Raw genomic sequence first — 10,980 nt, forward strand, 5'->3', positions numbered from 1 at the left:
AGGGGGAAGCTGAGATTGGAGGGGGGCCGCAGGCATGGTTAGAAACAGACCCTGCTTTCAAGTAGCAAACTGCCCCCTCTCCCTCCCGATGACTCAGGTTTTAAAACGACTCATCCCCCTGTTCGCTTTCTCCCCCGCCCCGGCTGAGAAGATTGCAGCCCTGGCGGGTTTGTCTGGCTGTGCTGTTGGCACTGCGAAGCAAAACAAAAGAGAGAGAAAAAAAAAAAAAAAACACGCACCAAAAAAAAAAAAAAAAAAAAAAAAGGCCAAAAACCCAGCCCAGGTCAAGGTCTGGGAGGTAAATTTGTAACTTGGGGCAGATTGTCGAGAAGCAGGTTATAATGTGCAAACAGGCTTCCCGATCCCTCCTCCCCTGAGGGTCCCCTTTGTCAGGGTGACTGGAGCGCCCTTCCCAGGCTAGTGAGCTGGAGGCCAGGGACACAGCTCAGAGATGCAGGTCCCCCAGTGCATGGCGACGGGCTCCTTTCCTCCTTTCCGTAAGTCCCCATCTCACCCTTTCTTAAAATGTAAAGCCGAATGATGCTGAGCTGACACTGTCAAGCCGAACGAGCAGGGCCATACACATTGCCTTGAATCCGACTCTGCCAGGAGATGGGCTGATGAGACACAAGGGCTGCCTGGGGTCTTTACAAATAGCAACGCTCCATTGTTTTCCCTGGGGCTTTGCAACAGCATGGCTCTTCTCTGCCCTCCTGTAGCAGTCCTGGAAACCCTGCAAGTTGAGGTTTGTCGCAGTGTAACTCGGGTGCCAGCATGCAAGTTTTGGAAAGAAACAAGCTTTTGCGGCATTGGTTGCTCTGGGTTTGATTTATTTCTCCCTGATAAGCCTGGGTTCATAAAAGAACAAATGGGAGGTGAGCCTGGGACACAGTGTTCAGTAAATGTTTTCCTCTTATAGTGCATGAACAATAACATGCATGAAAAAGAAGTGGGAATGGGATGCAATTCTGTAACGTACGCATACAGCTTGGGGCTCACACTTTGTATTAAGGCAGTCGTCCCCAACGCGGTGCCCGCGGGCACCATGGCGCCCGGCGGGGCATTTATGTGCGCCCGCCTAATGCCCAGCAGGGGAGAAAAGCTGCGGCCCCGTGCCTGCCAGGGACAGAGTACTCCGGGGCTGCGGGCACCGGTGTTCTCTGTCCTCGCAGCTTCTCTCTTCTCTCTGGATTCATATATTATGTAATATTAAATATGATGTTTTTTGTATTATTTAATGTACAAATACAAAATAAGCCTTGAAAAATTGTTGGCGCCCGCCACACTCTCCTGAAAACATGAATGTGCTACTGGCCACAAAAAGGTTGGGGACCACTGTATTAAGGGTACATTTATAAAACAGTTTATAAAGGGTTAATGATTCATAGATGTTATGGGCATGCACAGGTGGTTGTAAGTGTAAGCCCATGCTTGCATTGCAACATTTAGTGGTGGAAACAAGTGAAGAATCAGTGGGGAGGATCCATAGTTTCTTGGTTTTGTTTTGGGGCACTCTGATTTGCTGGGGCTGGCTGGGGTGGTTCTGCTGGATGGGTCAGAATCCTCCACAAATGAGGCATGGCAGTCACTAGGCATGCTCCTGAGCTGTTTGAAGCTACTTAGGTGATTTCCATTGTGAGCATGTAGCCTGGCAAGACATGCTCAGAATTGTTCTCTGATAGACCCAATGGGAACTCAAGGGGAAGGGGAGGAGTTTATAAATAGGAAGAGTGGGAGCCAGATTAGAGTGGAGGATTTATGGTGGGAGTAGAAGTCTGTACCATAGGGATTGTATTCCAGGGATTTTACCTGTTTTGTGGGATTTAGATAGCAGGCTGCTTGCTCCCCCACCCCTCTGCAGAAGAAGAAGAAGAGGACTAAAATGGCTGTAGGCTGTGCAGATTGCAGACTGGTGTGGCAAAGGCTCAGGGGGAGTTTGAAGGAGACTGGGGGACTAGCACTTCTTTCCTCGCTTTAAAGAGATGGCATGCCCTAGAGAGAGTTTAGGCTCTGTTCCACAGAAACTGAGAAAAGAAGAGCCCCAGGGAAGTGTATGTATGTGCATGTGCTTAATTATAGTTTGCATACTCATGATAGTAACAAAACTAAAACTTGGGGGGGAAAGCCCCCTTGAAGGAGTGTAGTCAATAAGCAAGAGTTGTTATTGATAATATTCATAATTGTTTTGAGGGTTATAAGCAAACTGTTATGTATGCATAACTTTACATAGCTTTAGTAAATGTTTATCTTTAGTGATTTTGAGCCACTCTCCAGTTACATATTTAATGCTATATTATACATCAGCATGGGAAAAATTGATATGTTTTAAATCAAATTTTTAATTTAAATCTGACTTTATTTAAAACAGTTTTTAAATTTAAATTTTGTTATTAAAAAATAAACCTACTTAAAATTAAATTTGAAAGTAGGACAGACTATGTTAAGGTCTAAATTTACAATAATCTATTAAATTCATTTAAATGAAATAAAACTAATGCTAAGCAGTACCTATTTCCTTCTGAAGTTTTAAAGCAAGTCACAGCACTGATCTGGTGGAAGTCTGGCTAAGCACCTGGAACCAGAGTTTGTTGAAGAAGGATGAATTGGAGAGAGTTCAGAGAAGAACCATGAGAATGATTAAAGGATTAGAAAACCTGCCTGATAGTGATAGATTCATGGTGATAGACTCAAGTGATAGAGAAGGTTAAGGGGTGACTTGATTACAATCAGACTAGATGATCACAAATGAATCCCTTCTGGCCTTGGAATCTATGAAAAAGTGCTAAACCAGCTTTTGACAGCAGTAGTCTTTTCTGCAGGTGCAGAGAGACGATTTTGTTCATCTCAGTTTATTCAATTAGTTCAGTTCAATGACTAGTTGATTCAAAGTTAAGACACTGATTGAAAGTTGAAAAAGCAGGAAAGCTTGTTTTGTCCTCCCCCCTGCCCCTTTCTTCCAACCTATGAATAAAAACCTAGTATAAGGGATGTGATCTACTAGTTCTAAAATCTCAAAGGGCATGGCAACCAGAGACAATTAGTTAAATTCACTAACTACAGATAATACTTGCTTTGTTTACTAAATCAGTTAGTTTTAAATGCAAAACATATTTCGATCCTCTTTTTTCCTAATGTATCCAGCACATTTAAGGTATTTTTTATTTAACTGTTAAAAATGCTGTTTTTGACATTTTTAAATGAATTCTAATTTCTATCCAAATAAGGCTTGACACAAATCCCAAGTAAAAAATTAATAATCATCTAGTAAATAAGAAATGCATCATTCACCATTTTCTAACATAAAATATAAAAATTATGAATCTGAATAAATGTATGTAAATTATATCATTGCTTAAATAAATGTGTATAGATATACTATAGTGTCCTGGTTAGCAAAAGGTACCAAATGTAGTGTAAAAGCTTTATTTAGTTGCAAATCAATGTTTTTTAATGATTATCAACCAGTGAGTATCGACTTTTCTTTAGGAAAATAATACTAAGTACAAATTAAAACAAGATTAAAATTGATTATTTAAATCAAGTTTTCCTACTTGCTAATTTAAATCATGATTAAAATAGCTTTGATTTAAATCAATCCACCTTGTAATATGTATCAAACGCCTGGTCTGTACCCCAGCAGAGAGGTAAGCTGAGGTACAGGAAAATAGAAAAAAAATTATGCCTAGCATTACCCTGGTGCTTTTTTCAAGCCTGGTTCCCTAAGTACATCAATAGTAACTAACAATTAGTAACAATTGATCTAACTGCTTATTACACTGTCAATCATTTATTAGGGGAACAGAGTGGATGCGGTAATATCTTTTATTGGACCAACTTCTGTTGGTGAGAGAGACAATCATTTATTGACCCTTTACTAACTATTTATAAATGCACCCTAAATATATGACCCATCTTGGATCAGTAAAGGGTTCCAAATCACAGAGCTCACATGGATTGAAGCTGCAATTAAACTCACTGCTTCCTTGCTAAATCAAGTTCTGTAAACTGATGTTAATGTCAGGTTAACAAAGATATCAATGAGTGCATTGAAAGATTCATTGGTTCACAAGCTGTATGTTATGTAAACTGACTAATAGTTTTGTGACACAAGATAGTCAACAGAATTTCCTGGTGGATAATATGCAAGGTGTACATGTTGTTTTCAAATCAGTACTTTATATAGTGCAAACTATTGCAGTGAGTAGAGTTCACCTGTCATGCAGTGTTGTGGCTGGTTTTTCACAGATGCTAAGACTGATGGGAGCTGGTCATACAGCGGAGAACCAGGCCCTATGTCTTGTACATTGTGTTCTAATTCCCACCTGCACAAATGGACTGCAAATCGGAGGTGTCACACTAACAAGTCAGATTCCTTCTGTGATCTGGCCCCTTTATGCTGTCCATAATCACCCTGCCTGGTTTAGAGCAGCTCTGATGCTGCTCTGAACTAGGCAGGTGTTAAACCCAGTGTAGAACTAGACTCAGAATCAAGAAGCTGCTCCTTTGGATATCCTCTCCAGCTTAACTGCACCCTGTGAATACTGAACATAACTACTAGTCTGGCCATGTGATCATAGCAGCATTTTGCAGCCACTTGGCATGGCTGTAAATGGCTACACCAGGCGCAGGGCAGTGGGGAATCAGGAACAGAGGGTTGAACCGGATGCAGAATACTGTACGAAGAGTAGAACTGGGGTGAGCTGTTTGTAGGCTATGCTTTTTTAACTAAAATTCATCTGGGTTCTTGTTTGAGAACAGACTGATTTTTATGAATTTGTGTGCGATCAGTGATTGAGTGATTGCTCCGAGCAAACAAATTTCAGCCCTCGGATTGCTTACAAGCTGAGCCTGATGGGTGTATTTCCTCTTTGTTGTTACTGCTGCCTGATTAGTCACCTTAAAGATAAAAGTCCAAAATCCAGGGACTCTGACCCCACCCCATGAAATAGGCTGTGTGCTGGGTAACTCTGGAAGATAGGAGGAAGTCTGCCAGGCTGCAGAGTCAAGCAAAATTCATGATTTGTGAATATAACAGTTAGAAAAGAGAGCTAATATGGTCTAGCGGAGAAGGCACTGGAGTGGGAGTCAAGACCCTGGGGTTCAGTCCCTGGCTCTGCAACTGATTTGCTGTGTAAGCCTGGCCAAGTCACTGTGCCTGTTTCCCTGTTTATGTAGACTGTAAGATCCTGGGCTTGTCCCTTAGCATGTGTGCAAAATACTTAGCAGCATGGGGCCCTGCTCTCAGGGCCTGCAGGTGCTACTCAATGCCAGTAATAACTGTCTAAAATCCCTCGGTACACCAGGGTGCTAGATGAATTTGTGCATAAACCGGAAAGGTGTGTCTGCATCGCTGAGTTGTTTGAGTTGCTGCAATCCTTTACGATCATTTGATAGCCGGAGACAGTGTTTCTGTTGTTCATTCACACTAACACAGTGGGGTGGTTAACGGTGGAAAACAGCCAGTTAAATTTGGGTTGGGGGGATAGGCACAGGAATCAGTAGTATTTTTGCAGGGGAGGGGGCTGGTGGTGTAAGGTTTGTAGGCCTCCCAGGAAAGTTGAGGCCAGCTTTGCCCATGAGAGCTATGAGGATGGGAGAACACCCCTGTGTTCCCTATGGATGTTTGAGTCAATCTTAGCAGCAGCAAGCTGGTCACCCACTGTGCATGTGTGGAACAGACAAGCATCATGCTGCCAGGAGTAAGATATGTGGTATTCTGAGTGTCAAGGACCAGTGTGTTGCCATTTTGGCTTGCTACAATTCAGGGTCTTGCAGGGTTGTTTGCATTAGGTTGAGAAATCAGTGATGTGAGTCGGGTATTTTCTTGCAGTTTATTCAGTCTTCTTTCCCAGAACATAGTTGGAACAAACAACGCCAGGCAGTTTCCTTGCTGAGATCCCACTCCAGCAATCTCTGTGCCCAAGAAGCCCTCTGCCTTTGTTTTTTCTCAGGATCACGCTTGCAACACCTTCTCCTGTGTCCGTCGAAGGCCTGGTCTACTCTACAGAGTTAGGGCGATGCAAGGCAGCTTTCGTCGCCCTAGCTATGGAAGTGCTGACACTTAAATGTGGTTCCCGCCAACGTAACTGCCCTGCTATCCCAACTTAATAACTCCACCTCTACGAGAGGCGCAGAGTCAATGTCGATGTAGTTAGGTCGCCACAGTGTCAGTGTTGCTTATGTCAACTGTTACTGGCTTTCAGGAGACATCCCGCAATGCCCCAGACCAACAATACAATAGATACAGGTGCTCCCGGTGAGGACACGCACTGCCGACACAAGGGCCAAAGTGTAAACACGCATAAGCGGTGTAGTTACAGTGGTGGCTATATGCCTATGTAAGTTAGATCGACTTAATTTTGTAGTGTAGACATGACCTAAGGTACTTACATGGCCCCTGTCACCAGAGTGTCTGAGCACCTCACAATCTTTCATATACTTGTCCTCACAATACCCTGGTGAGATAGGACCCTGCTGGTAATCTCATTGTACAGATGGAGAACTGAGTCATGGGAAGAGTAAGATCATACAGGAAATGATCAGAGCAGAGACTTCCTGCTCAAACACACACTGCCTGCAATTGATAACCTAGCCCTGCTTTTGCAAGTGGGGAAACCCATCAGTCCACACAGCTTAGCTCTGACCTGCCACATGGCCTATTGCTTGCTTTTAGGTGATCCCCACTGCCCCTGGCTGTTTATGCTTTCTCCTTTTGTTGAGTCTGGAGGAGGGTGTTGTCACCCATTGGCTTAACGAGGTCTGTGATGTTTTTGGATAAGACTTACCAGCCATTAGCACCTTTCAGCATAGGAAGTGATTGACAAATCTCTCTCATGAACCTGGCCTCAGACACTGGACTAAACATGAAGAAAGCAAGACATTAAAGCCAAGTCCAGTGTTTCATGCCCTGCCTCAGTCTAGTCATTTGAGTGTCCAGTGTTCCCAGTATAGGTTGAATGCTCCGTGTCTGCTTCAGCTAGTCTTTTGTTGTGTCCTGTGTTGTTAGAGATGTTCAGGTGATGTATAAACTTCCCTGTCACCATCTGAGGCAGGACACGGTGGGAGGAATATAGGCTGAGGCCTGGTCTATGCTACAAAGTTAAGTTGTTGTAAGCTGCCTTGCGTCAACCTAGTTGTGCATATGTGTACGATTAAGTGGCCCATTATGCCGACATAGTAACGCCACCTCCCTGAGCAGCGTTGAGCCAAGGTGGATGTACAGAGGTAGATTCAACGCAAGTCTAGACATTGCATTACCTATGTTGACCCTAATGGTCCTCCAACAGCTGTCCCACGATGCCTGACACTAACCGCTCTGGTCACCATTGTGAACTTCACTGCCCAGGGGTTCTGGAGTCCAGCAGCTACTCTCCCTTTAAAGCCCTGTGAATTTCTCAATTTCCTTTTCCTGATTGCCTGGCTTGGTGAGCACACCTAGCAGCTCTTCATTGTTGTGTGCAACTGCCCAGCCGACCATGCCAGCTGCACGCTCCAGCCGTGCTGCTGCCTGGAGTAGATGAGATACTGGATCTTCTGGACCTGTAGGGAGAAGAGGCTGTGCATGCACAGCTCTGGACTTGCTACAGAAATGTGGACCTCTATAAGCAGGTTCCTCGGGGGATGCAGGAAAAGGGCTATGACAGGGATCAGCAGCAGAGCCGCGTGAAAACCGAGGAGCTGCAGCAGATGTACCAGAAGGTCAAGAGGGCCAACAATTGATCCAGTGCCAAGCCACGGACCTGCTGCTTTTACAATGAGCTGTATGCCATCCTCAGGAGAGACCCCCACCACCACCCCACACAACACCTTCGATACCTCCAAGGAGCCCGAGTCATAGGACTCTGCCATGAACTGTGAAGTGGATGAGGAAAAGGAGGAGAATGGCAACTGGGGAATCCAGCTGTGCAGCAAGCCAGGATCTGTTTTTGACTCCACCAGTCAAGCACGGTTGAGCCTGATGTAGGGAGAAAGAACCCCGGGTAAGTGTATACATAAATTTTCCATTACAGGGATGCTCCCCCAGCCCCTGCAAATAGCAGGACACATTAAATTGACTTTTCATTAATTTACTTGTGCTAGAGGACAGAGTGGCCTGACCAAGATAGGTAGAGTTGCTATCTGCTTTTCAGTCGCCTATAGAATTAGTCGTCGTCGTCCCCCGCCCCCACCTATGTGGAGCAGTTTGTTTATGCACACAGGGATGTCCCTTGAATTCTCCTGAGAGATCTTAATGAAACTTCCATGGAGGTCCTTTGCAATCCTCTCCCAAAGGTTTCTAGGGATGGCAGCTTTATTTCTTCCTCCATGGTAGGATACTTTTCCACGTCAGTCAGCGATAACTTCAGCAGGCCCCATTGCAGTATAGAAGTTAGCAGCGTATGGGTCCAGGCAGCTTCAGGACACCAGCAGCAGCTGTGCTCTCCACACCTTTGCTACCCTCAGGAGTGAGAGATCCGCTAAAATCACCAATGCCAATATTCAGTGCCATTGCCCTATGGTACTAGTTATAGGCCTCCAAGCAATTCCCTCCTCATTTCCCTAACCCTCTGTGGGCCATACTCACTGTGGCTGGTGCTGTGACTGGTGCCGTGCACAAGTAATCCCAAGCAGAATTGTGAATGAGCAGGTAGTGCTTAAAACTTTAGGGGAGCAAGGGAGTGAGTTCTGCCTCTTAACTTTTGCTTTCTTTCATGATGATAGTGAGAATGGTACCTGTGCAGCTGCTGCCATTGTGGCCTTGAGCCTCTTCCACCACACCTGCAGAATGCCTGAGCCAGATAAGGGGGAGAAAGAAGAGGACTTGGGATGACATGTTCAGTGAAATCCTGCAAGCCAGGGCTGCATTGGACCGTGAGCACAAGGCCTGGAGAGTGAACATTGCAGACAACCTGGAGAAGGAAAGAATGGAGAGGAGAAGCAACAGAACATAATGGGGCTTCTCCGGCAGCAAACACAGATGCTGCAGACTCTGGTGGACCTACAGGTTCAACAATCCTGGGCTCGCCTCCCTCTGCAGCCCATTGAGAACTCAATATTGGGACCTCCCTATTCCACCCTCATAGGTGTAGTTTGACTTCTATATTTGGGGGCGGGGGGGGGAACTCCAGCCAGGCCAATGGGGCCGTGCATGGGCGGACAAATTCTGTGTCTGCCTGAGACTTATCATGTATGTGTAGCTGAAATGGACATGAATGTTCTCTTCCCTTCATAAGTTCTTCACTCTTAATTTATTAAGTTTTAGTAAGTTTTAAATACATTTGTTTTAAAATTTAATGGTTTCTTTTTTTTTTTTACTGAATTCTGTTATAAAATACAGGTCTCTTATTTAAAACAAAACTCATCTTTATTAGTTTGCAACACCTGCTACCGAATGCTTAGCAGGCCTGAAAGTAACCAATTACTTGTTACTGATAGTGTGACACAACTCATAGGATAAGCCACAAACAAAATTAATAGAGGTATTGGCAATGTTATATTCCTACATGTACAACAATCACCACACAATTCCTAACAGGCCACAAAAGAGCAGGGCCAGGTAGAGCAGCAAAACACGTTACTATGGCTCACTGTTAAAATGCTCTTTCAAAGCCTCCTTGAGCTATATAGCTACTCAATGAGCTCTTCTAATAGCTCTTGTATTGGCTGTTTAAACTCAGCAGACAGCCACTCCACCTCTGCCCTCCACCCTGGCAGAAAGACTTCCCCCTTTGCGTCACAGATATTATCCAGGACAAAGCAGGCAGCTATAACCATTGGACCAATAATATCCCAATCTTGGGAGTAAACAACGCCAACGTCTCTTCAAGCGACCAAAAGCACATTCAGCTGTCATTCTGCACCTGCTGAGCCAGTAGTTGAATCATACCTTGGTGCTGTCGATGGCCTGTGTATGGGTTCATGAGCCAGGGGTAGGCTGGGTTGCTCAGGATCACTACTGACACTTCAACATTCCCAATGATAATCCACCAGTCAAGAAAGAAAGTCCCTGCTTGTAGCTTTCTGAACAGTCTTGTGTTTTTGAAGATGCGAGCATCATGCATTATCCCTGACTAACCAACACTGATGTTGGTGAAGCCTCCCCAGTGATCCCCAGATACTTGTGTAACCATAGAAAAGTAGTCCGTTCTGTTGATGTACTTTATGGCAAGGTGGTCTGGTGCCATAATAGGGATGTGCATGCTGTCTAGTGCTCCACTGCAACTTGGGCATCCCATTGCCGCAAATCCATCCACTATGTCTTGCACATTGCCAAGAGTCACAGCCCTGCGTAGCAGGAAGTGATTGATGGCATTGCACACCTGCATGACAACCGCCCCTGCAGTGGATTGCCTGACTCCAAATTGATTTCTGGCTGACTGGCAGCAATCTAGCATTGCAGGTTTCCATGGTGCCACCCCCAATCGCTTCTCCACTGTCAGTGCAGCTCTCATTTTGGTATCCCTGCACTGGAGGGCTGGGGCAAGTTCGGTGCATAGATCCAGGAATGTTGCCTTGTGCATCTGGAAGTTCTGCAGCTGCTGCTCATCATCCTAACCCTGCATCACAATGCAATCTCACCAGTCAGTGCTCATTTCTCAGGCCCAGAAGTGGCGCTCCACCATTTGTAGCTGCTCTGTGAATGCCACCAACCACAACAATCTGTCCTCCAAGAAATCATTGTTCCCTGCTGATTTGGTGGTTCTTGTGGCTTTGTAAATACTACAGGATTATGCGTCCTGTGCTTGCAATGCTCATGGCAATAGTGCAGAGATATGCAGGCTCCAGGCTTCTGCTGGAGATGGTGGACAGTGAGGAGGGTCAAGTGGGGTTGTGGGATTTTGAAAAAAGGCATGAAAATTATGTGATACAGATGTCATTATGGGATGGATTGGAGACTTGCACACTGGGAAGTTGACCCCATGCTCCCAGTCACCCCTGCGCAACTCATTTTGGCCCCATTATGCATTGCCACAACTTCCCAAAAGACAGAGCACTGGACGG

General features: G+C 45.1%; 1 protein-coding gene across 1 annotated transcript in view; it reads left to right on the plus strand.

Annotated features, from left to right (window-relative positions):
- The first annotated feature begins 341 nt into the window (after positions 1–341).
- The window catches only part of LOC112107375 (retinoic acid receptor RXR-gamma), a 109,857-nt gene continuing 99,218 nt past the window's right edge, over positions 342–10,980 (plus strand). Inside the window, exon 1 of the mRNA XM_024201043.2 lies at positions 342–497. Within this exon, the coding sequence (XP_024056811.1) occupies positions 452–497 (46 nt within the window). The 5' untranslated portion in view covers positions 342–451. The remainder of the gene's footprint in view (positions 498–10,980) is intronic.

Source organism: Terrapene carolina, unplaced genomic scaffold (assembly GCF_002925995.2).
Source record: "Terrapene carolina triunguis isolate 2854851 unplaced genomic scaffold, T_m_triunguis-2.0 Scaffold212, whole genome shotgun sequence".
Classification (NCBI taxonomy): domain Eukaryota; kingdom Metazoa; phylum Chordata; order Testudines; family Emydidae; genus Terrapene; species Terrapene triunguis.